The sequence below is a fragment of the Triturus cristatus genome, chromosome 4_2 (assembly GCF_964204655.1).
Source record: "Triturus cristatus chromosome 4_2, aTriCri1.1, whole genome shotgun sequence".
NCBI lineage: Eukaryota > Metazoa > Chordata > Amphibia > Caudata > Salamandridae > Triturus > Triturus cristatus.
This window is the reverse complement of record NC_140586.1, coordinates 857,238,538-857,265,284: the sequence shown is the minus strand read 5'-3', so window position 1 is coordinate 857,265,284 and position 26,747 is coordinate 857,238,538. Positions and strand designations below refer to the sequence as shown.

Sequence of the window (26,747 nt, the reverse complement as noted above, 5' to 3'; positions counted from 1 at the left end):
TATCCGATTCAAGCTTAGTAAGTTGTGTTGGCCATCAGCACCCCATCCTGCTTGGCAATGTACACACCTGAATGAAAGCCTTAAAGGCCTCACGTAGTGTAGTAGTGGAGGACACCAAGTTAAGGGAAATAATACTCGAATCTTGTCTAGGAATGTTGGGTCGCGGAGAGCAAGTAGGACATTAAAGTTACCTCGCCATAAGACTGTAGCAGGCCCACACTGATGACTCCGTGCCAGGGTTCCGCAAAGAAGGGTGGGCAACCAGTGCTTGGCCCGTAGACAGAGGCGTGCATGCTGCCTGCATGCGTGTCACACAGGGACGTGGTTGTGTGCCACTGGAGTCCTTTCCACATGAGAATGGCTACTCCACGAGCGCAGTTTGAGTATGCTGCAGCATATGTCTCTGCAAACCAGCCAGTGCCAAGGTGGGGATGAGACACTGGTGAGGTGGAGTTCCTGCAAGAAGCAAACATCAATTCGATGTTGTCGCAAGTAAGTGTGCTCTAAGCAAGCCTTGCGTTGATTATTCAAGGTAAAACAGCTGAGGGCAGTCATTGCAGCCTACAGAGTGGTAGTGCTGGGTGTAGAGTTTATGTAGAGGGCGCTGGGAGAGTAAAGGGTCATGGGCATACATAGCATGCTGATACGTACACGCTCTGCAACAAGGACCGCAAACAAGAAACGCAACAAAAACCCTCCCTCCCTCTAGCCACGTCAACCACCCAATCTAGTTGAACCATCCTCAACCACCCCCCTCACTCTCCTAATGCAAACCCGATAAGATTGAATGTAGGAATACATCCCTCAGGGTACCAGGTACCAGTAGGTCATGCGAACAACCCAACAACTCCAAGCTGGTGGCCGAGACAGCCAGCAAACAAAGAACAGGGAGCTTCGTGGCCAATGGTCCATTATCAGTGGTCTGGCCAAGTTGGGCACGGACGGCAGTCCATGACATGAAACCACAAAAGGCTATGGCCCACTCACCGACACACAGATTAAGACTGGTTCAATCAATGTCACTGAGAGGGTCTCCCCCTTAGAACCTGGACGGGCGGCCCCAGGGTGCGCAAGCTTGCAGGAGATTTTCAGAGCCATCTTGCGGTCAGTGAAAAGGTGGGTTTTGCCATGAAACGAGACATGCAGTTTGGCAGGGTAAATCAATGAATATTGCTCCTCAGCCTGTTGCAATAGGCGGTTAGCTGGTGATAATTCACGGCGGGCTATTTGGACAGATAATGGGAAATCCGGATAGAATGAAAATTGATTACCTTGGGACTGGATAGATTGGCATTCCCTGGCCATCCGCAGGACAGTGTCTCAGTAGTTGAGGAGTTGTGCCATATAGGCTGTGCGCGGACCCAGTTAATGGTGGGCACGTTAGACGGCAAAAAGTGGGGAGAAGCAGGGAGCGGAGCAACTCCTCAACATAGGCGTCCATTCTGTCCATGGAAGTTGATTCTGTGACGTGACTAATCTGTCAAGATCAAGCCTCCAAGCCCTAATTTTTGTTTTTTATTATCTCCAGGACACTTTCCATCCTCAAAAGATGGTTGTTGGTGGCTGTCCTCCACTTCAGAGACACGAGTCGCTACCTGGTCAAGGCATTCATCGTGTTTGTCCAACCTCTCCTTCATGTGGTCCAGGCGCATGGGAAATTTATTGATTTTGGAGTCTATGGTGCTGAGGCTATGCTTAATGTCCATGAACATGCCCTTGATGTCCAGGTCTGGCAGGGAGGAGGCCTTTCCAGTGGGCTCTTGCCCCAGATTCTCCAAGGGTGCTTCCGTTGCAGTTGCCACCCTGCAGGCTGCAAAGGACAGTTTTGACTGCCTGCCAGCCTGCTTGCCCATTGTATAGTGGGGGACAACAGAGCAAGTGAGCACACGAGTACAACACACTGGGTCCCGCCACACTCCTAGGATTGGGGGGCTCGAGCAGACCCTGGCGTCACCACAGCGCCCATTAAGGCAACCCAGCCAACATTAGGGGGCCAATGCACAAATCCAGCTCTTTGGGTCCCACAATATGCATATTTGGGGAACAGGGGGGCATGAGCAGACCCGGCTGTCACCGCTGCACCCAGCAAGGCAGCTTTCCCTGAGCAAGGCAGCAGCAGGGGTGCCACCCACTTTCCAAACAGTAGTCGTTATCAGGGAGGGTCACCCTAGCTATTACTATGGAAAGCCACCTGGCACCTCCGTGGTGCAGTTCTCGGGACAGCCCAGGCAACGGCAGGCGATAGGAGGCCGACCACCTGAACAACCCCCCATGCTGCAAGCTGAACCGCCTGCAGCTGCGGCGTGACAACCCACATGGGCAACACATTGGCCATGGCTTTCCACCAATCTTCCTTGGGGGAGGGGGCCTCGGAGCTCAGCTCAGCTACAGCAGGCATTCTGTCCCAGAAGGCAAGCTAGCAGGCCCAAGGCACAGCAGCTGGAACCCACCAGGCCACACTGCAGCAAGAAGACTGCGCCGCCACAGGGGCCGAGTCCCTTGTGCACCAGCCTCTGTTGCGGTCCCAGAACAGCCCGTCTTGTTTCAGCTGGCCAGGGTCCCCTTCCACAAGCGTGGCCACTGAATAGTTAAGGGTCACAAGCCCTCTGGAGGGAGGATTATAGCGGATTGTCGTCTCTGCCAGCAGGGCTGAGTTAGGGAGCGGCCATCTTGCTGCACGGTTCTCTGGCACCCCCCTTCTATTTACTTTACAAGAGCATCTACCTGCTGACAGTAGTTTGCACTTCATCTATTTAAATAGATTTAAATAAGAGAGGTTATCGATCAGATCAAGGGTGGTGGGATGTGTGAAGTTAGCGATGTCATCTATGATACGTTTAATTAGTCAGTGTGAATGTGTCTCCGGTTATGAGCTGTCTTTGGTGGTAATGTTTCAATGTGCACCATAACTGGCAAATGTATGTGTGTGGGTTTTTTGTTGTTTTTGTTTATCTGTCATAACCCTAACATCCAGTTTCCTGAAATTATGAACTTATTAAAAGTAACTTTAAGCTTTTAAATTTGTTATTCCTGACTTAATTTTTGTTGGTGTTGAATTTTGGTAACAGCCCTACCTTTTCTTTAACATTTATTCAGTGATTTTAATTGAGTTTGCTTTGATATATATTGACTGCTATCCCAAATACTCACTGGGCACTACCTCACAAAAAATAATTTTAGTGTGAGAGCAAATATTTTTGAGGCAACTCACAAAATTGAGGAATACCTTTGAAAAGGAATATTTCTAAAAGTTAAAAGTAAGGAAAATGCAGGCTATTTTAAGAGACAATTCAACAGATGTGGTAATCTTATTAGTGAGGAATGTTTTATTTTTGTTAAGGTATGTCACCTTTAATTTCACAAATCATAGGTGTGTAGCTTCCATTCCTATTGCTTGTGCTTCACAGCCTTCTATGACCCTTAGCTACAAACCCTTAAGATGAGACACATGTTGAAAACCTATTTGCCCAAAATGACTGAAGCTTCCTAACAACAAACAAGTAATATAGTGCTTAGGGTGTGCTTTAAATGTTTGAAAGGTATATGCACTTCTTTTCGGAAACTGGATGTCAAGTAAAATAGTCTCTAGCTGCAGAATGCGTACATTTGTTTATATTGTAAAGACCATGAGAATGATTTTGTTTGTTTGTTCTTCACAGACTTCATTGCTTGTATAAGACTTCTCGCTTCCCAGATCCTCCCATTTTGGATTATATTGTTGTATGTGTCCTTAAAAGGTTGTTTCCGAGCCACATAAACGATCCAAGATTTTCATGCTTGGGGCTGCTCCAATGATCTTCATGATCTGTCATTGGATGGGTGTACTGTGGTGGAAATTATATTCAAATTTCCAGTCCCTTAACTTGCCAATGCCAATTAGTTTCTGTGTAAATGCTGAGAGTATGGACTAATCTTTGGACCGTTTTCATTCTGGTCCATGGGCCTGCTAATCATGATCTCCCATTATTGTTTTTAGCAAAAGGACCACCTGGAAGGAATGTGAAAGTGTGCGCAGGGAAATAGACCAGCTGAAGCAAAAGATCCGTAAGTATCTCTTCTACCACTGGACAAACTAGACAGCTTAAGTAGCTTTAGTTACCAGTGTCTAACAACAGTGCTTGACTAGGTCTGTAGTGAATGTCTTGGAAAGTATATAGGTGGTCTTCTCACTAGGGACTGACTGTTTGCCACATTTCCACATGACTGGACCATCTCATACATTCCTCAAAGCGCCATGTTCTATTCGGGGTCAGCTAGGCCTCTAATTACTGGAACACTGCACCTTTGTATGTTGAAAGCATTATATACACTTTGTAAAGGAAGCATTGGAAATCTTTGAAAATTTCTGCACTCCATTATTTAAAGGAAGTACTGATTTTAGACGAGGTCTTCATATTTAAAGCATGAGATATCTGAATGACAAATAACCTCAGTATATTCCTGCCAGTGGACTATACTTGCCTTAACATTGAGATCAAATTGTACCATGTATCATTAAAATCTTCAAGGCGGCTTGGGTCCAGCAATCGTCTGGTGCACTCACCTAAACATCGAGACCCAAAGGTGAAATGTTTCATAGAGCCCTCAAGGCGGCTTGGGTCCAGCAATCGTCTGGTGCACTCACGTAACCATCAGGACCCAAAGGTGCCATGTTTTATAGAGCGCCTCAAGGCGGCATGGGTCCACCAGTCTGGTGAACTCTCCTAACCATCGAGACCCAAAGGTACCATGTTTAATAGAGCGCCTCAAGGCAGCATGGGTCCAGCTGTCTGGTGAACTCTCCTAACCATCGAGACCCAAAGGTGCCACATTTCACAGAGAGCCTCAAGGCGGCATGGGTCCAGGTGCCTGGTGAGCTCTCCTAACTATCGAGACCCGAAGGTAGTCTGTTTTATTGAGACTCCCAAGGCAGCAAGTGTCCAGATAATGAACAGAACTTCTCATCATTGTTCACCAAGAATATCTGCATCCCACACTTCTCAAAGTGTTGGAAAGCGTCCTATTACAAAGGTTTACATGCATCTCTCTTTTGTGGTCATTTCTATTCTGTCACTGAGAATTAGGTTAGATAGCTCCTCTCTTTACGCTGGCCCAGCTGCCAATAAAAAGATGATTAACCTCTTCCTTGCATCAGGTCAATACAAAATCAAGATTTGATAGACCTGGTGAGCACAAGGAAATTGCAACCTTGGATTTGGGAGAAGATGGATGTCCCTGAAGGCAAGGATATTAAGGATGGGGAAGTAGTAGTGCGAACAAGGAAAGTTAAGTTCTTATGAAAACAGTGACGTGAGGATCAAGGGCAAAACAAGGTGATCTTCAAAGCAGGGAAGAGCAACGGTTCTAGGGAGCCTGACCACTTTCTTAAAGCAATTCTTTAAATGAATAAATTCCTTGTTTATCCACAATTGTATCCAAAGTACTAACTGCCTTATTGCCATTGCAGAGCTACACTTTACCTTTACCAATTTCAGTCTTCGCTGCATCTTGAGGGTGCTCAGTAGTAAAGGTGAATAGCAGTTTAATAATCAGTCTCATATTGCCAACTTATCTACACTACTATAGTGTTCCACGTAATAATTGACTTACAGCATTCAACAGTGGCACCTACCACCGCTCTGCCACTCTGTTTCTGTTTGAGAACAGCTGTAAACTTCAATGTGCGTGTAATTTAGCTTCTTGATCTGCTTGATCTGACCATCCTTCTCTCTTATTAATTATGGCACCACAGCATGTTGTTCCAGCCCGATATCTTCAAGTATGCATTCATTTTCATGGTTATAACTATTGATTTAGTTGTCCTAAATTAACTCTCAACATTTTTATTTTGCTTGTACACACTAAACATGTTTGGCAGATTCTGCACCACTCTTTAAATGTGACATAAGGGCTACAAATAATATTAAAGGGATAGGGCTACTATCATTGGTTCATTGTGTCAAATTGTTTTAGATTGACAATTACATAGTTTTGGTGGTAGCACACACCCCCACCCCCTCAACAAAGTCTGCTTACTATTGCCCTTCTCAACAGCAAATAATCGGCCTTCTCTAGAGTACCCGACCCTCCAGCACATCCCGTCTGTAAGTGCAATTGCTTATTATTTTCTGTTACCCCCCCACAGTACGACATCAGTCTTGAAATTCTTGCCTCCATAGGTGAAGCAGGTAATGGGATGGGCAACACAAATATAGAGTCTGGTTTACATAATAAAACCAGATGCAGTGTAGGTAGTGAATAGCAGTGACACCGGGCAAAACAATCATCGGTGTCAAGGTAAGGAACTTGGAGAATATCCAAATCCACTCCAGACGTTCAAGAGAAGCGACTCTCTGAGCCGGTTCAGAGTACCACTTACATAGGAGGGGCAGTAACCCTGCTGCAGTTTGGTGTATGAAGGTGGATACATAAAAACAAAATGCTAAATGATGTTTGAGGACTTCTCCACATGGGATATTTGCAATTTAGTCAGTCTCACAAAGTTCATATTCTAACATGTTCAAAGAAATCTAGTAGATAGTTCTAGATGGGCATAAGAATCTAGTGTCATGGAAATATAATTGACAGAGTAGCCTATACATTCTGGCACATGTTCTCTATTGTGGTCAAAGTGGTGGGGGGGGGGGCAATTGTGTTGTCTCAAAGACCACTTGGTAAATGTTGCCCAAAGTATAAGCACCCTATGAAAGAGACTTAAATACGTTCTACACAACATGCAAAGTAGCTGAACAGCTGCCTGTTACAGGCTTCGTATGGGCACACTAAAAATACTGGGGGAAGCGGGGGAAACTAAGCATGAGTGATGCACCGCTCCAGAAAGATACCAGTGTCTGGAGGACCCAGTCATGAGATGTGGGCAGAGAGCACAGGGACAATGAGTACACACAAAATACAGACAGGCAAATGGATATAACTCCAGACTACTCCTACAAACCACAACCTTGATGCCGTGTTAAGGATGGCCTTGCTGCCAATACGAGGCTTCACTTGGATGGGAATTGTGAGTGGATGGTGCAACACTTTGAGGAGGATGCTGCTGTGTGAGGGCAGCCTGGGCCTTCATATTCCACAGGATCTCTGAAAGGACCTGTAGGCACTGAACCTGTGATTGAACAAGAAGTAGAAAATGCAGACAAGCTACCCAGAGAGTGTGTCAAAGTTGTTTTGTCCATTGACAGGATTCTCATTCTTTGTCTCGTTTTTTAAAACTTCTGTTTATTGCATTTGCCATAATACAGAAAAGAAAAAATACAAAGAAACAAATCAGAAAAAAGTAAACACACAGGGCTTTTTCGTCTGCCAGCACACGGCAGCAATAGAAAGAATGACTTCATTTACAATACGGTTTAGAGCGTTATTAATACAAGCACTGTTCAATTATACTTCAGGGGGTGTGGGGCAACATCCTTGCTCCACAAGTGTATACAGGGCATCCCCTGTGCTACATATCAATTTATACTCATTCCCGGGTGTAAAAGCAGATAAGAGAGAAGTGGCTGCCAAATGTTTTTGGGCCTAGAGGTGAGTGGTTGCAAAGAACTGTAAATGTCACTAGTGGTGTTGCAGTGTATTAAATCCCTCATCCAGGCCTTAACTGTTGGGGCCGCGGGGTTACTCCAGTGCAAAGAACCCTGCCGTTTGTCAAGAAGTAAGGCAATAGCTGAAAAGCGACGAAAACCAGGTTTTAGCGGCATCACATAGCCCAGTAAAGCCATTAATGGGAAGTGAGTCAATCACCAGAGCAAGGTAGGGAAAAACTTCACCCCAATATGTAAATATTGGTGCGCAATTCCAAGCCAGGTGGGAGAAGTCAGGAGACTCCATCGTGCATCTAGGGAAGCTGTAGGATTTAGTGGGGTCCATCTTCGCTAACATTTTAGGCGTTATATACACTTTATTAATGTATTAGAAGTGCAAAACCTTATGGCTATGATTACACAAGATGAACAAGTTTGTTTGCAGCAGGAGGTCCAGGTTTTGTCGGGCAAGGGGTGTCCCAGGTCATTTTCCCAAGCCGCACACGCCCCGTGCCCACTTGTGGTTGAAGTGTAAGAGCCAAAAGGTAGAGTCGGGAGACCAGATGGACACTCAAAGTAGATGTAATAATAAGTGAAAGCAGGTGGAAATCTGCCGGCTCTGCAATAGACGCCTGTAGTGTGGCCGCCACCAAAGCACATGTCCTATGTAGCAGAAACCTGTCCATATGAGACACATCATGTCCCACCCACGAGGTCTGAGACGGGACACAGTTGGACACAGTTGGGCGTTATGGAAAAGCTGTTCAAGGCTGTGCAACTCACACCGAGATGGGTTCTTTTGGTCAAGGTCTCACTGGTCGGGGAAAGCAATGGGTTGTCTAGAAGCGGTATGTGTGGGTGTTGGAAACCGGGCAACCGGGTTAGCAGTCACCAGGTTCCCAGCACAATGGTAGCTTGGCTCGAGCGGTAAGGAAGACAGGCACCGTTAAGCGTACGTCACACCCACACAATAACCATGCGTTCATCCGTTCCAAAAACGACACTACACCGTAAAAATTATGAAAGAAAGTAGTTCGTCTTTATCTTATTTTCTCTTAGTTGCAGGTTTCAAAACATACATACAATACCATAAGACTTTTCTTGAAATTAGCAGGTCAAATAAATAGTACCACAGTGGGGTTTCAATATATAGGATCAGGTCATAAATAAGCAAGGAATAAATAAGGGTGCAATAAATACAGGGGGCAAATAAATACTGTCAGACAATAAATACAACGCCTTCAATAAATAATATAAGCAATCAATAACAATTGCAAATCAGATCACATTTATGAGGTAGTTTGGTTTCACTTTGCCCAAGTACAGCTTGTGGTCATTTGGATGACACGGGGGGTGTCCCACCTAGATTGGTCAAGGCTGGGCCTGAACTGAGGTAGAATAAGGGTAACCTACAGATCTGGCTCTCCCAATATACACAACCCCTCACAGAGGTCACTGCACCAGTCTCAGTTCACCCCTGGCACTCCCAGGCTGGTTCTAACACCCCTCTAGCCCCTAGAATGGTCTTTTAGGGCTCCACAGGGCCTCAGATGCCCTTTCTACCACTTACTGCCCTTTTCACTATGATCGGCTCGGCGCCGGGTCGACGTCACTGGACGGCTCCGGTTCGATGTCGCGTCGATCTGTTCCACTTGACGCCGTGTCGATGCCGTCTGGCGGTTCCGGTTCGATGTTGTTGGGCGGCCTCGGTTCGATGTCGCGTCGATCTGCTTTACCTGACGCCGGGTCGGTGCCGTGAGGCGGCTCCGTATCGATGTCGCCGGGCGGCCTTGGCTCGATGTCGTGTTCCGGCGTCACAGGGTCACGGTCTCCCCGCTTCCGGGTGTCTCCGGAGTGCGACCTCCACTCCCGACCTCCGTCGGCTCCACCTCGGGTTCCGGTGACTCCGGAGTGCGATCTCCACTCCCGACCTCCTGCGCGCTTCACCTCGACCTCAGGCGACTCCGGAGTGCGATCTCCACTCCCGACCTCCTGCGCGCTTCACCTTGGTTTCCGGCGACTCCGGAGGGCGGACTTCACTCCCCCGTCAACGCCTCACCTCGACCTCAAGTGACTTCCTACTCGACCTCCGGTGACTCTCCACGACCTCCGTCGGCGCCCTCTCTCGACCTCTGGCGGCTCCGGGTACGACGTCTGCTTTCTGTCAGCGCCGCTTCTCCACCTCGGGCTCCAGGTCTCCAGGCTTCTCGACGTCAGGACTCCAGGAGGACACTGCTGTACAGGTCAGGAACTTGCTGGTCTTCTTCTTTAAGGCCTCTTCACAATATTTAGGTCCTTAAGATGGTTTTTCTGGTCTTGGTCCCACACAGGGCTCTAGGCTGGGCTTGGTCAGTAGGGACTAGCATCAAGGGTGGGTTTCTGGACCCCACTCCCAGCACTGGTTTCCACCCCTGCTGCCTTACTCCTTCCTCCTTCTGAATCTCTGTCCTCTCTCCTCTCCAGTGAAGTGCCAACTGCCTCCCTGAGATGGCTTCCCAACATTCTAAACTGCCTCCCTCTATCCCAGATTTCTAGAATGTTGCAGAAGGTTCTAGAAACCTCTAGTGTGTTCTGGTGATGTCGCAGGTGACAACGGGTGGCCACCATTTTGTGTCTCAGGCCCTCAGACAGAAGTTCCAGGGGTAGGGAAAATGGCTCCCTGACCCTGCATCAACACTAAAAAGTCTGGTGGTTCCCAAAAAGGAAAAAATTATAACAGGGTTTGAGGCAAAAGTGGGACAAAATAAATAATGATGAGGAGGGACCACCCAAAGGGCTGACAGGTCTAACAGTGGGGAGTAAAGGAGATCGGAGCGCACATATCATCATAGTCTTGTCCAGGCCCAGAATGTTGTTTGGCGAGTCTGTATTTCAGCAGGTGACCTAGGTAGTCGGTGAGGAATAATAGTTGAAAGTGAGTGGGGCGGAGCTATTGTCTCATTGGTTTAATCTTAAGTTGTGTTTTATCCTTGATTGCATGTGTTGCAGATAGTGGAGCAGACTGACTATCTGAACTGTGAACCCCGAATAGGAAAGCTGAGTGTTGTTTGTTTGTTTGTGTGTGTGTGTGTGTGTGTATATATTATATAATCACATGAATAGGAAGTATTTATAATGAGTGAGTAGCTGTTTCTAATCATCAGTTAATAATTGAATGTGTGTACAAGACCTCTGTATATCCCAAAAAATATATTTACGTTGCTGGGTTTAATTATAAACAGCACTCCTGGTGTGCATTCAGGCAGGGAAGGCTCTGAATAAATACATTTTTTGAACAGGACATTGGATTTGGATTTCGACTCATGTAGGGATCTGACTGTGGTCATCAACTGGTGCCACCCAGGTTGGGCATTGCAGGGGTGAACTCTCCTGGGTGGTGATTTACTGTGTTTGGGAGTATCCAGGAGGTGCAATGCAGGCTCATGGCGAAAGGTGCTGCTCAGGCACATAAAGGGAGGTCAGAGGTCTGGTTAGGCTGGTCAGTTTGTGGGTGCTACAATAAGTAAAAAAACTTACACTTTCTTTGAATAAGTTGAGGAGGGGTGATGCTGTGATGTCTATTAACAAAACCATGTATAATCAGTCACACCCTTTGGAGCAAATTGGGAATCATAAAACGTTTTATTAAATGACCTAGACCCTTATTACTAGTTAGGCGGAATATGTGAGGTATTTACCCCACGTGGTAAATACCATTAACACGAAGTAAGGTGATTACCACATTTGGTATATACATCCTAGTCCAAATGTTTTACTTCCAAATGTTATTTTGCATGTTTGGCTTTTTTTACACTCCTTTTAATCCGATAAATTTAGGCAGGTTTGACCTGCTGGAATTTATCTGGGAAAACTCCAAGGGCGTGATAATTATCACACTACTTGTAGTTCCATTAGTTTGCACAGAGATCACAATTTTGCCCTGCACTTGTAATCAGGGCCCTAGTGACTTTGGTGAATCGAGCACTGGAGAAGCATATTTTCAAAATGGGGAGACATGGCAACACTTGTGTAGAATACGACCAGTGAGGATTAGAGCAGCTTTACTGCAAACAGCTAAAAAATTTGATCTTGATGGAGAAACTTCCCCTTAGAAGAATCCGTGTCATAAAATGTCTTGGCTTAAAATTGAAGAATGAAGTGCTATCCATGCCTGCCCTACCGTGCTGTTCAGGCATCAGTCAGGAGCAGTGGGAGCAGGGTTAGTGTCAATCGCACACCAAAGCCCCCAAAGTTCTTATTCTCCGTCCAGGAAGCATTAGAGACAGACAAGGCAGGAGAAGACCCTAGGTCTGGACACTGCGTTATTTTCCAATAGTTTTGGCAGCATAAAGATTCTGAACTTGGATGAGTTATTACGGGACCCAGACTGTCCTTAGACTAGCCCAGGCTTGCCTGTTCTATGTACAGGAGTGCATTATTTTGACAAGTAGAAAATCCGAAAAATGACTCTTATTTAATTTACTTTCCTGAAAGTGCTGCTGTTTTAGGTTCAATATCATACATCTGATTTCCCTCACTGAGATGTGACGGTGTTTATTCTTCACAGGCCGGCAAGAAGAGGACCTGATGCAGTACATGTCTGATGGCCACGAGGCAAGGCGAGGACATGACCGAAACAGTAAGGTAGGGTCTGAGGGATCATTGTGTGCGTGTGTATGTATGTATGTATGTATGTATGTAGTATTTCTGTAGAGTGAACGTGGCCAAATGATAGAGGATCAAGGACAAGCATTAAGTCTTCGGATAATAGCAAAGATAACTATTAGTTAATACTTTGTGATGTGGTGTTCGTTATTAGGTGCATCTTCAACACTTTCCTAAATTGAAGCAGTGTTAAGGCGGTCCTGATGGATACGGGGATGTTGTTCCAGATCCTGTGTACAAAGATGGAAAAGCCTGCTGCCCTTCTTAGTCTGCTGTCTGATGGTGAGCAGATCTGCAATCCAAGCAGGAAGACTGGCGGTGATAGTTTTGTAAATTATGCAGCTGGTTCTCCTCCTCAGTTGTCCTAAGCACTGAATATTTCTGCCCATGAGCGGGGACCTCAGAATATATTATATATATATATTCACTTAAAAAACCATAGGTTTCACACACGTTATAGTTAGGAATTAGCATTTAAAAAACCTTGCAAATTCACTTAAAAAACCATAGGTTTCACACACGTTATAGTTAGGTGGACATTTCACTCGTAAAAAAACAATGAAATTCCCCCGTTATAGTTAGGTCAGATAACTATAACTCGCGCGCCCGCAGTGCTCATGACGTCACATATTACATCACTCATGACATGGTCAGTGGCATCACTCATGACATCACTGATGACATCATCCTTTTGATAGAGTGGCGGTCGCGTGAGTTATAGTTATCTGAACTAACTATAACGGGGGAATTTCATTGTTTTTTTACGAGTGAAATGTCCACCTAACTATAACATGTGTGAAACCTATGGTTTTTTAAGTGAATTTGCAAGGTTTTTTAAATGCTAATTCCTAACTATAACGTGTGTGAAACCTATGGTTTTATAAGTGAATTTGCAAGGTTTTTTAAATGCTAAGTTATGTATGTATTTTTTTAAGGTTTTTCACCGTGCGCGCACCCCGCGATTTTAAATTTTTTTTTTTTTTTTTTTAAATGTTTTTTCACCCTTCGGGGTTCTTTAGGGACCCCCTGACAAAGGCTAGGGGGTCATGAACTCTCTACCCTGCCCCCATTTCACGTTCCCCACCTCCTATTTTTCACTCTCGCTCCCACAACAAACAAAATGGCGGCCGACACTTCCTGATTTCGACCGATTCGAACGTTGACTGACATGTAACCACCAATCAGAATTACGCTCGCGCACGTTAAGGTGCGAGCACGGTGCGCGGCTATAGATATTTATGTGCTTTAACTGCAATTTTCTCAGGAAATACTGAACAGATTGACTCCATACATGCAAAAGGCACATGCCTGACCTGAGGACTACCTCTCTGCCAAATTTCAAGTAATTCTGTTCAGCCGTTCGGGCTGTACCTTCGACTAAAGGTACTATGGGAAAATGCATGGGGAAAATGCTTTTGGGACCCCCCTTTTTTCTCGGCCCCCGCTTGACGAATCACCCCGAGACTTTCAGGGTAGGAGCTGAGTGGAGCGCCTCATTAGTTTTGAAATTTCGTGAGGATTCGTCAACCGGCGCCAAAGTTATTCAAAATAGAATTTTCAGATTTCCTATGGAAACACGGTCCTAACTATAAATATCTACTGGCGACCGCCAGTAGATTATCCATCTATCTATCTATCTATCTATCTATCCCTCCCACTGGCGGTCGCCAGTAGGTAGTTATAGTTAGAACCTAGTTTCCATAGGAAAAGCATTTTTTGATTTGCTAATAACTTTGGTGTCGTTTGACAAATCTTCCTGAAATTCTCCCCCCAAAAAAGTCTATCCAGGTCAGCTCCTATCCTGAAGGTTTGGGGGTGATTCGTCAAGCGGGCGCTGAGAAAAAAGGGGGGGCCAAAACTCGTTTTCTCCATGTTAATTTCCATAGGAAATTTTGCGACGAGCGAACTACCCCAAATTTGGCAGAAAGGTAAAGCTTGGTTCAGAAAGCGACCTTTTTTTTAAATGGTGTAAATCCGTTCAGTAGTTTTTGAGAAATTCAAAAAATAAGAGTTAAAAAATCTATTTCCCATAGGAAACTTTGTGCAGGACTACAGCCGAAACTACTGAACAGAATGACTCCAAATTTGGCAGAAAGGTAGTGCTTGGGTCAGAAAGCGACCTTTTTAAAAATGGTGTAAATCCGTTCAGTAGTTGCTGAGAAATTAGAAAAATAAAAGTTTTGATATCTGGGCGGAGCCTAAGTCGCATGCCCGAGCTTCACTGTGATTGGCTGCTAGCACTCCAAACCAGGAAGTGTTGGTAGCCATCTTGTGCTCGGTAGAAGCGAGTCACCCGAAAACGGAGAACCAAAGGTATAAAACAAGAGAAGGGGGCAGGGTAGAAAAACCCTGACCCACTAGGTCTGCTCAGGGGGTCCCAGGACCACCAGGGCCCAAAAAATCATTTAAAAAAAAAAAAAAAATCGTCAAATTCGCGCTGGGGTCATGGGTTCTCGCGTTTTATTTTAATGAGGTCCTTGGGTGAGCTAGGTTGCGGGGTATTTCTTAAAAAATAATAGCAGGAGCTCGCAGGGGTTGCGGGACTTCACTTATGTTGGGAGGGGGGTTGCGCGGCCCCCCTCCTGGAGTCTTCTGTGTGCTTGTAACTTTTGCGTCGTTTGACGAATCTTTATGAAATTATCCAAAAAGTTTCTCTTTTTTTGAGTAGCTCCTATATTGAAAGTTTGGGGGTGAATGGTGTAGGAGGGTCTGAGGAAAAAGAGGGTCCTAAAACGTGTTTTCTCCATGTAATTTACATATGAACCTTTACAGAAGACTACAGGTGAAACTGCTGAACAGAATTACGCCAAATTTGGCAGAGAGAAAGGTGATGGTCCAGAACGCACGCTTTTGTTTAAATGGTGTAAATCCGTTCAGTAGTTTTTGAGAAATATCTAATTTTTTCTAATTTGAGAATTCTGACATGTGATTGGCTGAGGGGTTTCAAGCACCAGCTTGCGGCTTATTGTCTGTGAATGGTTGAAACCAGGAAGTGTTGCCAGCCATTTTGTGATTTACTCCGTCAGCTCGCATCTCTCCGTGTAGAAGCCATCGGGTCCGCAGTTTTACCTGTGCGAGGCGACACTGGCATCTGTGTCTGTGTGAGATATGTTTTCACGCTGCCTCTTCTCATATCACCAGGTCACGGGTATGCCTTTAGAAGCCCGTCTGTCGGCTCGGAGCTCTGTGAGTCAGTCTGTCGGCACGACCCTCTACACTACCCAAACCCCAAACACCACTGCACCGTCGTAAACTCTAATACACTACCCCAGCACGATCCCCTACACTACCCAAACACCAGTGCACTACCCTAAACCCTAAATCTACCCCCAGCACGACCCCCTACCCAAACACCACTGCACTACCCTAAACCCTAAAATACTACCCCCAGCACCACCCCCTGCACTACCCAAACACCACTGTACTACCCAAAAGCATAAAACAGTAACAGTCTGTCGGCTTGCAGCTGTGCGTCTGCGAGCCGTCGTGACCCTAGCTGTACATGTGCGAGTCAGTCCGTTAGGTGATAGGTGTGTCTCTGCTAGCAGGGCCGTTGGCCCGTTGGTGTCCCTTTGCAAGTTAGACCGAGCTCGCCCTCTGCGAGTCAGCACGGCCCGTAGCTCACACTGTGCGAGCTGAGCCGACGGCCCGTAGCTCTCCCTGTGCGAGCTGAGCCCCTGGGCCGCAGGTGTCCCTCTGCGAGGTTGCTCGACGACCCGCAGGCCTCCCTGTGCTAGCCGGATCACAGCTGTCTCTTTGCGAACCGATTTTGGGAATATAAGGCGGCTCTAAAAAGAGCCCTTGTGTTTATTAGTTGGAGCTACATATAAGTGCGGATGCACAGCTTCAGGTTATTCAGAAAAGCTAGTTTTCCCTGATCGACCCCATTCTATGGTCTCTGAGGTATGCAAACACAGCTTTGTTGACATTCTTCCTCGATTTTTCAATCTGAGGACAAAATTGGTTTGACCATTTCCACTTCTGTCTTTGGCATATATTGGAATATACAAAGACAGTTTGAGGCAAAAGCAACATCAATTGTCAAAGTGTCCTTCATTAGCATTTCCAAACCTACCCCAGTCAATGTGCCTAGGTCGTTTCCACCACAGTGCACAATCATAAGGTCAGGGTGTTGGAGATGCAAACGGGTATTAATCAAAGGCAACAATTGGTGCCACTTCAATCCTCTCTGTCCAAACCATTTAATGTCCACATTTTGCAAACCTAGGTCTAAGTCAATACGTCTCTGTTCTCATACCTCTTGCACCAGAAAACATAGCGTTGTCCTACGATCCACACTAGCATTTTGAAGGTATGGCTGGGAGGAATGGATAGATGTCTGTAGCTCATGCAGTCTGTTCGTAGAATAAGAGATATGTTTAAAGATGGGGAACTGCTTTTTTTTGCAAAACAAAACGATGCCTGATTGGGAGATGAAAAACATTTTTTTTTTAAAAGTAGGGTGCACATTCGTTTTGTGGAAAAGCATCTTTGTGATTGGTTAAGAAAAAGCAGTTTAAATGTGGAGTACATATCATAGGATAAAATTTTCTCAACTCAACCACACCTGCTACTTGCATTTGGAAGGCACTGTTCGAACTTAAAACAATCGTGAACTTTTAACCTGTACGTGCCGTTAAATGTTCGAGAAAATGTTGCAAAAACATATTGTTAGGTTTAAAAAAATTGATGAACTTTTAACCTGCACGTGTTGTAGAATGTTCTAGAAAGTGTGTTGATAGAATACATTGCACTTCTGACTTCTATGTGTCCTTGAATATAAAAAAAAATGTTTATATGGAAAATTAAAAAAAAAACAATAGAGAGAAGTTTTGAAACCTAAAAGAATCAAGGAACTATTCTAATTTGTTCATTGCATGTATTTATGTGTGGAGCAACAAAATTACAGACACAACAGCACCAGGAAGAGGAAGAAGCAGGGAATGGGGGGAGATGGGCACAATGGCACACATGCACAATTAAGTACAGCACAACTATAGACAAACCATGGCCAAAATGAAACACACCAACAAGGAGCACCAGTCACACAACCCGCTAACATCACGCCAGTGAACAAGCATAGAAGTGAAAACCACACTGCCTGAAAGGGAGAAGGGTGAACAAAAGCTCACATGAAGGGACATCTCACACACAATGCAGCACACACATAGGAAGCAGAGTACACCAACATCCAACACAATGTTGTCCAAACTCAAACATTCGCACAATCGAACACAGGACACAAATGCACTCGCCTGTGGCGGATAAGCATCCAAAAGCGTCAGTACGAAACAGGCACATGAGAACACATAAGTACAAACCCACAGTCCGTATGGGGTAGCAATTCGCGTATGGCAGGCAGGCAGCCAGAGAGTCCGCGACACACACATTGGCATACAAACGAAGACACAACACATTTGAAGACAAGTGAAAATGTGGAAACTTTATTTTAAAAAAAGCGTGTCAGTACGGCCAAGAGCAGTGCCACAATATGCAGAAAAATTCAGCAGCATCCCTGAATAAGGAACGTAGGAAAACGTCCATGTTCACCTCGGGGTAGTCCATCACCAACACACGTCAGTGTCAAGCAGTGTTGGTTGTCCGCGCCTCAGACATGATTCGACGCCAATGCAGCCATGTCCACTGTTGTTTTGGGACATGTGACCAGATGTACAGCATGCAATGCTGCGGGGGGAACGTGCAATGTGGCACATCGAGTCGTTGTTGCAGGTACCTTATCACCCATCCGTTAACGCGAGTGCAGCTGCGTAAGCCACTATCTCTAATGAGTGATGGTTGGCCACAATATTTGACATGTCGTCGATGTAATCCATCAGCTGACCGGGACAGATGTGCTGACTCCAACCACTGTACCAAATGTACACCAAAGCAGAATTGGGAAGTGGGTCAATTTGCTCACTGCATACTACGACACGTGCAATCTCCCAGACCCAGTTCCCTACATGCATGCCAAACATCCATGCATGCCATAAATGGGCATCACCATGACACTCCTGGTCGTGGGCCAACAGGGGGCGCACACACCCGTTGTAATCCATGTCAGCTACCCACTCGTTGGAGAGGCACACGTCCATGCACCATTCGGATTGGCACGTGCGACATTGCAATACAGGTTGAACTCAGGTGACGTCCGCAATGTGGAAGCTCAGCCGGTAAGTGATCCGCAGTACTGCCAAAGGCAGTGCACCCAGGACATGCAGCAGACGTGCAAGGTATGGGTTGACGTGAACGGAGTCTACCATGTGTTCGGGATGCTCTGCCATTGCGTCAGTGGCTCTGCTTGTAGATGCACTGACTTGCCGTGTGCCAGTCTTGTGGATGAAATGGCACAGCTTGGTGCAATGAGCCAGGTCTGTGTGCAATGGGTGCAGGGCAGGGGTGTGGTGGGAGTACGTATGAAGGCCATTTCACGCACACGATAACTACGACAAAGGACATTTGACTGTGGGATGTGTACTGGCTGGACTGGCCACTTGCAAGTTCCTTCTCGGAGCAGATGTGCTAGGGCAAGATAGCTCAGACAAAGAACCTTTCATCCCTACAGTAGCTTCTCCAGCTGCAATCATACAGGATGTGTACAAAGGCCGGTCGTGGGTGTTGTGGGATGTCTGCGACCCTGGTCATCATGGATGAGATGCCCAGCACGTGGCACATGGGCGGGTTCACTGTGTGTTACGTTGCCAAACAGCTGCTCCTCCCTCCCATGAGCCCCCACACTTTTGTACGGTGCACTGTTGTATCCCGTGCACTCTTACGGCACACCATTGTAATGCCTATTCGCTCATGTCCTGCGGCATTCCAACCACACCGTGACACTGCAGTTTGGAGGTGGTGCATGCCACTTTACAACATAGACAGCTGCGGCCCTTGTGGTGGCCACACCAGAAAACAGAGACACACTTACCGCACTTCCTGAATACGGACATGTCCAAGACACCCCGTTACCCTTGCCGGATAGGCAGACCCCTGTGCTGACCTGTGTACTCCGGACCAGCACATGCCGCTTGTACATACAGGCGGATGCATGAGTAGCTACATTTCCAGGCTCACTGCCAACGTTGAGGTGACATGGTATCGTCTGCTGACACTGTGATGTTGCAGGGCCCGTGCCTATCATGCCAACACAATGACCACACGGACACACTTACTCAGATGCGGGTTCGGGGGCGTTGGTCGTCCTGGGGTTGTTGCGATGAGTGTTGTGGAACTCATGGGTATTTGTGTATCATGCTCATTGACTCTATGGCACCTGTGGGTGTTTCGGTGTGGCTCTTGGCTGTGTTCCCTTTAATGCTGCAGGTAGTCGTCCTGCTTAGCACCAGCAGAAAGCAGGTGTAAAATCCCTGGTGCTAACGCGGCTTATCGCCGGAATTTGTTTCGCATCGCAGTTGTTGTGAAAGTTGTGGTGTGGTTTTTTTGTGTACCGAAAATATACGAAATGGGCAGTGTATCCCGCCAAGATCCGGCATCTGACCCACTATTCCCAATCAATATAAATACAATGACATTTCTTCATTGATTTTGTGTGTACACTGTAAGTGCACCCACTACCACAGTGCAATTCAATACAGGATTTTAGTATTTAGAATAAATCGCAAAGGTGCACCTCATGTCTTTTTGCAAGGGAACGCCTACTCTGCATTTCATTATCAGCACTTTAATGCAACTAAAGTTGAAATTAATCTAACACACTATTCAGAAGCTGGTGCAAACTGCAGACATCACCAGTATTCCCGTGATAACTGCCCCAAAATGTAACACCATGGTGGACACCACAAAATAACAGTAATAAGAACGAGAAAGAGTCACAACCAAAAACGTTATGGAATTTTTTTTTTTTCTCCAAACTTTATTTTTTCGTAAACTTGTATATAAAGGATAAACTAAATTTAACAAACTGAACACAAAACAACAAGGCGGAAGACTCCTGTCGGGACCATGAATGTCGATGACACAGCCTGGAAAATAAAGCACAAAATAAGGACGTGTGTAATGTGCATATCAAAAGAGTGAGACACAGAGAAGGAAAAAAAAGCCAGAGAAAAAGAGAGGGAAGGAAAGAAAGGGAGTGAGTGAGAAAGGGAGATAGAGAAAGAGAAGGAAAGGAAGGAAGAGAGTGAGAGAGAGAGTGAAGAGAGGGAAGAGAGAGAGAGAGAGATACTGCCGCCCCTGCGCAACCATGACCAAATAATTACCTGCTGCCACCGGAGTGTCTACCAGTGCCCGTCAAAGCTCCGCTACCCGGCAGATCTCACCGATTTTGCTGAGTCACACATGTCGCTGAGTTCTGAGTCATCAATGGCGGAGACCACATCTGCTTTTAGTGCCGCTAACCCTGTGCAACGCAAGTCAGCACCACGTGGTGGTAGGCCGCTGACGGCCATACAGCTTAGGGTGCGACTAACCGTGTGCAACTCAAGTCCGCGCGCCACGTGGTGGTAGGCCCCTGACGGCCACATCAGCTTCGGGTGGCACTAAACCTGTGGAACTCAAGTCCGCACCACGTGGTAGTAGGTCCCTGATGGCCATACAGCTCAGGGTGCGACTAACCCTTTGCGCAACTTTTCATGGACTCTTTATGATTGAGACCCGTGGAGCGTCCGCCATCCAGTCAACACCGGCAATAAAGGATGTGACGTTATCAATCAATTATATTTGCGTGGTCACATGGCCTGTGACGCATGTGCCGGATGGGTGTGGTGTGTGTGCAAACCTGCCCTCAGGAAGTGGCCGTGACATGTTGACAACTAGACCACTGACCTGCACACCAACAGCGAGTACGCCTGTAACAGGTAGCTATGTGGGGGGGGGGGGGGGGGGGGGTGAAAACGTGTTTTCTCAATGGATTTTCCATAGGAAACTTTAGACAAGGCTACAGGTCAAACTGCTGAACGGAATTATGCTAGATTTGGCAGGCAGAAAGGTCTTGGTCCAGAAAGCGCGCTTTCTCGCATCAAGTGAAAATATAAACGAAAGGTCTCAGGGGCAATTTAATATACCGGAGAACTCTGTTTCTGCTTGATAACTCATTCACGCTCCCTCTGCCAACTTCACAACTTCGCAGCAATGCCGTTAGAAGTCAGTTCGTCGGCTCGCAGCTCTCTACCTTTGCGAGCTAGTACGCTGCTGTGCGTGTACCTCTGCAAGCTACTACGCTGCTGTTCCTTTGGGAGCAGACGGCTCGTAGTACTGCGTCTGTGATTAGAGCGGACAGGCCGCAGTTGTCCCTCTGCGAGACTGGATGCGAACTGTTCATAACTCACACTACATAAGCATTGAAAAACCATTTTGTGATTCAGTCCGTCAGCTGGCATCTGTAGGAGGCATTTCTGAAAACATATCTGAGTTCTTTCTGTGAGAGATACCCCTTTCACACTGCCTCTCCCCACATCAGCAGGTAACGCACCCTCTTCCCACATTACCAACATACCCCCAACAACCTTCTTGGGCCCGGAAGTGTCCCTGTGCGGTTGGACAAACCAGAATCTTAGTCATGTATAGGTTTACATATAAAGCATTTTATTTAAAGAAAACAACAACAAATAAAACTGAAGGGAGTCTGGTGCTGTGGGCACTGCCACGACTATAGGGTCACTGCCATTCAGGACTCAGGACACAGTTCCACATGTGGGATTGGCTTGTGTTGAACAGGGTTAGTGGCACCACATGTCGCTGGCTTGTGTTGAACAGGGTTAGTGGCACCACTAGTCGCTGGCCTTGCATATGGAAATATGCCTAACTGATCAAAGGGAGTCTGGTGCTGTGGTCGCTGCCACGGACTTGGGGTCACTGCCATTCAGGACTCAGGACACAGTTCCACACGTGGGATCGGCTTAGTGGCACCATGTGTCGCCGGCTTCTGTTGAATCGGGTTAGTGGCACCACGTGTTGCGGCTTGCGTTTAATTCTGCCTCAAGGCAAGGTGGCGATGACTTGTGGTGCAGTGAGTTAGTGGTACCTTTGGGCTCAGCGTGTACACAGCCTGTGATCATGCGTGGTCCGGGCGGGCCGCAGTGGCAGCAATGTGTCTTGCCTACTGGACTGCGTCCTATGCAATCGCCACAGCATCTGAATTGTGAGCCCTGCTGTCCGCAGTGTAGATCGAAGGCAGTAGTCTGTACAGACATAAGTCTGCGGTGCTGTGCCGCTGGGTTCGCAGGGGGCCTGTGTCGAGGAGGCCCACGGTCATGGCGGCAGCCACGTGGCAGTGTGAGGGCTGCCACTCTGGCAGACGCTTTGGCCTTCCCACAAGTGAACCACGCCCAAAGCCCCAGCCTATTTATTCATACTCCTACGCTGGAGTGCCGTACGTTACACCAGCCCACTCCGCTTACGCTTCCAGGGGGGGACAACACAGCTACATGACCGAGATCTTCCTCATTGCCTGAGGTAACATGGTTGCGTCCACTGTGCACAACACTACAAGTATCAGTAGACTATGTCCACATGGAGAGGTTTGTGCTTTGCATAGTGAGGTCTGTCCAGCACATCACCGCTATTGTGTGCATTATTATTGATGGGTGACTTGCCTACTTCACACATACTTGGTTCCCACATCTCCCAACATTCAACTATTGTGCGGCTGAGGGGCCATGGCGTTTTGGGAAGGTCCGTTGTCCTGTTTTGCGCTGCCTCGGTGGTAGTAGGGGAGATGGCCCTGGGGGGGGAGGTCCTGGTGGTGGCGGTGGGTGTTGTGGCCTTGTTGGGTGTCGGAGCTGCATGATCAGTAGCTGTATCACGTGTTGGTCTTTAGATGTGGCTGTGAGTTGGGTCCAATTCATGCTGTAGATAGTCGACCGCCTTACACCAGTAAAAGGCTGATGTTAATTTCTTACTGCTAACTCGGCTTATTGCCTGCTTTTTGAATCGCATTGCAGATTTTGCTGGTCGTTGAAAATATGGGGAAGTGGTGTTGTAGTTTTTGTTTCCACGGGAACACCTACTTTGCATATCATTAGTGTTAGTTGTGGCTCTCATTGGTGGCGATTTCTTTGGCGGAAGGTTTCGATGGAAAAGTGGTGAGATTTGCAGTCTTGACCAGGTTGAGAATGGGATGATAATTTAAAAACACAGAAAAAAAAAGATAGGTTTAATTAACATTATAATTAGAAATTAGCATTTAAAACCTTTGAAATTCACTGAAAAAACCATAGGTTTCAGGCACGTTATAGTTAGAAATGAGCATTTAAAAAACCATTGAAATTCACTGAAAAAACATAGGTTTCAGGGACGTTATAGTTAGTTGAACATCTCACTACTACAAAACCATAGAAATTCCCCCGTTATAGTTAGTTGAGCTAACTATAACTCGCACCCCTGCAATGCACTGCTGATGACGTCACATATTACATCATTCATGACCTGGTCAGTGACATCACTGATGACATCTCAAATGACATCACTGATGACATCATCCACGTGAAAATCTGATGACCTCATCACAACCTAATATAACCCTTGATACGCCCACTCTAAAATACAGAGTTTCATTTTCAAAACCTTTTTAGGAAATAAGGTCTTTTCAAATAACCTGTATTCACTTCTTAACGCCATTGACATATGACTCATTCAGTATAATAGGCACTATGCATCAATTTCAATTTTCATTTATCAACTGTGATCTAAAGTGGCATGATCTGTATTTCTCTTTACGAATTGAAATATTACAACATACTTAGAAGGTATACAAGTAGTTCTATCGGAGAATGTGTTTACTTTAAGTCTGTTTTTCCAGTTCATTCACTTGACTCTCACTGTTTACAGCCAATAGTGCACATTGTTGTATTTATCTGTCTCCTATCTACGGACGCGCAAATGTGATTAAGCTAGCGAGAGCTAGCGAAATGCGTCATGGTGGGCATTGAGCCCGAAAAGAATCCAGGATGTATTATTGCCTGAATAAACTTCTGCACTGCTCACCGCATATTGGATGTGGCTGTCTGTAATTTCGTGAAGGAGAGTAAAAGAGGTCCGTGACAGATTTCCTCGGCGGAAGTTGCTGTACGAGGCTGAACTGTGGTTTTTGATAAATATATAATTATTTTTCCACAAACCAATGCAGCCTCCCAGAAAAAAACCAAAGCCAACCGATGCTCTGAGACCTTGTCTTTGCAAAAAACACCACAGAAAAACAGGAGGACAAGGAAACATTTGAACTCTCTTTAATTAACAGCAGATAGTTGTCTTGCAAAAACACAGGCATTGTTAGCCCATAGGCTGCATTGAAAACTCAACAGCATAGAAAATGAAAGCAATTGCAAGCATAAACTGGTACTGTGCCTTTTAGGAAGCCATGACCCCCAGCTTCCCATCATGCCTCGGGGGTGACAGTTAGGTCAGTTGTTCTTTCCTGCTCCTTCAGTCAGGACCCTGGATTTTCAGCACTACATTTTTTTGACTTTTCTGTCAAAAAAGTTCTCCTTTATTGCTGTAACTTCTGTTATTTCGACATTATACATCTGTTGAAGTAAGGTGTTGCCTTTTTCCTAGCAGAGATTTGGCTTTTTTTCAGTCAGAGGATGCCTTCTCCTTTTGATCCTTGCCCCTCCTGTTGTAAAAAGAAGGCGAAGACCGATTCCCATTCTGTTTGTATCCTCTGCCTTCCTGAGTCTCTTTCCCCTGAGACCTGTCAGAATCTGTCAAGACGCACTCTCAAAGAGAGAGAAAGAATCTGTCTTTATGGTCTTTTGGAGAAGAAAAAGTCTACTACCTCCAAAGGCAGATCTCCTGTGAGGCACAAGAAGAAAAGGCCCAAGTTGACTTCCAAAAGTAAGGTCCCGGTCTGTTCTTCGGTGTCGGGCTCGGCGTCAAAGGCCTCCAACGACGAAGAAATAGACTATGGCAGCTCCTCCATTGACGGATCATCATCAGGAGCATCAATCGTCGTTGACAACTTCGCAGAAATCTGGAGGGACGCCAACCCATCGATGTCGGGCTTCAGCGTCGAATCCTCCATTACCGTCAACCCAGCGACGGTCAACATTGAGGAGTTGATCTCCGTTGGTGACGGCTAATCGCCCAACAGTCGAGACATCGCTCTCCGCTGTCACCGTCTTTACGGCGTTCAATGTGGAGGTGTAGTCCTCCATTTCATCAACAAGAAGGCGGTCAACGTCGAGGCCTCGGTCAACCACGACTGCGTCCAGAAGAGGGTCGACGTCAAGAAAACGCTCTCCATCACCTTCTCCCCGCATGATGTTAAGGCTTCATTCTCTGTTGGCCAGTCCACTCACGACTTCAAAAGCACCAGTCTCCGTCGGCGGGGCATCGTTCAACGTCAAAGCAAAAGTCTCTCTCGACGTCAGTACTTTAAACTCCGGTGGCCACTCACACCCCGACCGCAAGACCTAGGACTCCGTCGGTGGTTTCTCAAGTCTTGGTAGCGCATAGACGCTCAACGTCAAGACACTCCCATCTGTCGACATTGACTCGCTGCTCGCCATCAGTGAGGCACCTCTTAGCGTAGAAGGGTCTCTCTGAGTCTTCAATTTCGAAGGCAGGATCTCCTCTGGTCCCGCTCTCGATGTCAAGAAGCTCCGCTTCTATGTGTCCAGAACGGCAAGTACAGAAGAGCACTCCGCTGGCTACTGTTCGTCCTGTGCAAAGGGAAGAAGGGCAGAGATCTCCTTCCATTCACCTATCTCCCAGATGGCTCCTTCCAGTACACCACTGGCAGAAAACTACCTCTCCACAGATCCAACAGCCTCTGGACTAGTCTAGCCCTCTCCACAGATCTCCTCTGGCTCGTTTGGTGCAGGCAGTGCATTGTTCTCCTACCACTCTTTCCAGAGGTCGACAACATGACCGGACTCCATCTCCATCAGGACATAGGCCCACTTCTCGTAGCCGCCGCAAGAGACACTCTTCCAAGAGGGACTATACTCCCTCACTCACGGACATTCCACCCTCCAGAATATCGCTGGTGGATGACATTAATACCTTTCATGATGTTGTGGTAAATATTTAATTACCTGTACTATTTTTTATGCGGTAAAGTCTAGTAAGAATAACTCAGTAAAAATAAGAGGCAGAATCCGTGGTATTAGAGGTTCTGAAAGGCTTTATTCCTTACAAGGAATTATGGTTCGAACCATAGGCATCAAATTCCATCACCACGAGGGTTCAGGAAGGGAAGGCAATACATTATTGACAAGTAAAGATATTTATATGAAAAGCATTACATTAAGACAGATGCAGGAGGCGTAACAGCTGATAATATAGATAATAATACACATACGTAATGAAAAAAAGGCGTAAACATAGGCGTAGACTAGAAACGTCATTAAACATGATGTCACAGGTGGGTGGATCCATAAGAGAATCCTGCAATGTCAGCAGAAATACTTGGCAGAGATGCGTGCGCAGCCACATGACGTGTGATTGACGTGCAACTAGAGGGTGAAGGGGACTTGACATTTAGCTCTACATGTGGAGACAGAAGTCTGGGGGGTCATGTCAACCTAATCCCAAATCATATCTAATATCTTATGTTTAAAGAACTGTTTTATCCAAAAGGAAAGGTCTCTCGGACGGAATCTATTCTATACTGACTGTTAGTGCGTGTAC

General features: G+C 46.4%; 1 protein-coding gene across 7 annotated transcripts in view; it reads left to right on the top strand.

Annotated features, from left to right (window-relative positions):
- Positions 1 to 26,747, top strand: part of LOC146835261 (uncharacterized) — a 339,148-nt gene that overhangs the window by 175,536 nt on the left and 136,865 nt on the right. For all 7 annotated transcript variants that reach the window (XM_085602842.1, XM_085602839.1, XM_085602841.1 and 4 more), the window contains exons 7-8: positions 3,977 to 4,044; positions 12,064 to 12,140. In XM_085602842.1, coding sequence (XP_085458968.1) covers positions 3,977 to 4,044; positions 12,064 to 12,140 — 145 coding nt within the window. The remainder of the gene's footprint in view (positions 1 to 3,976; positions 4,045 to 12,063; positions 12,141 to 26,747) is intronic.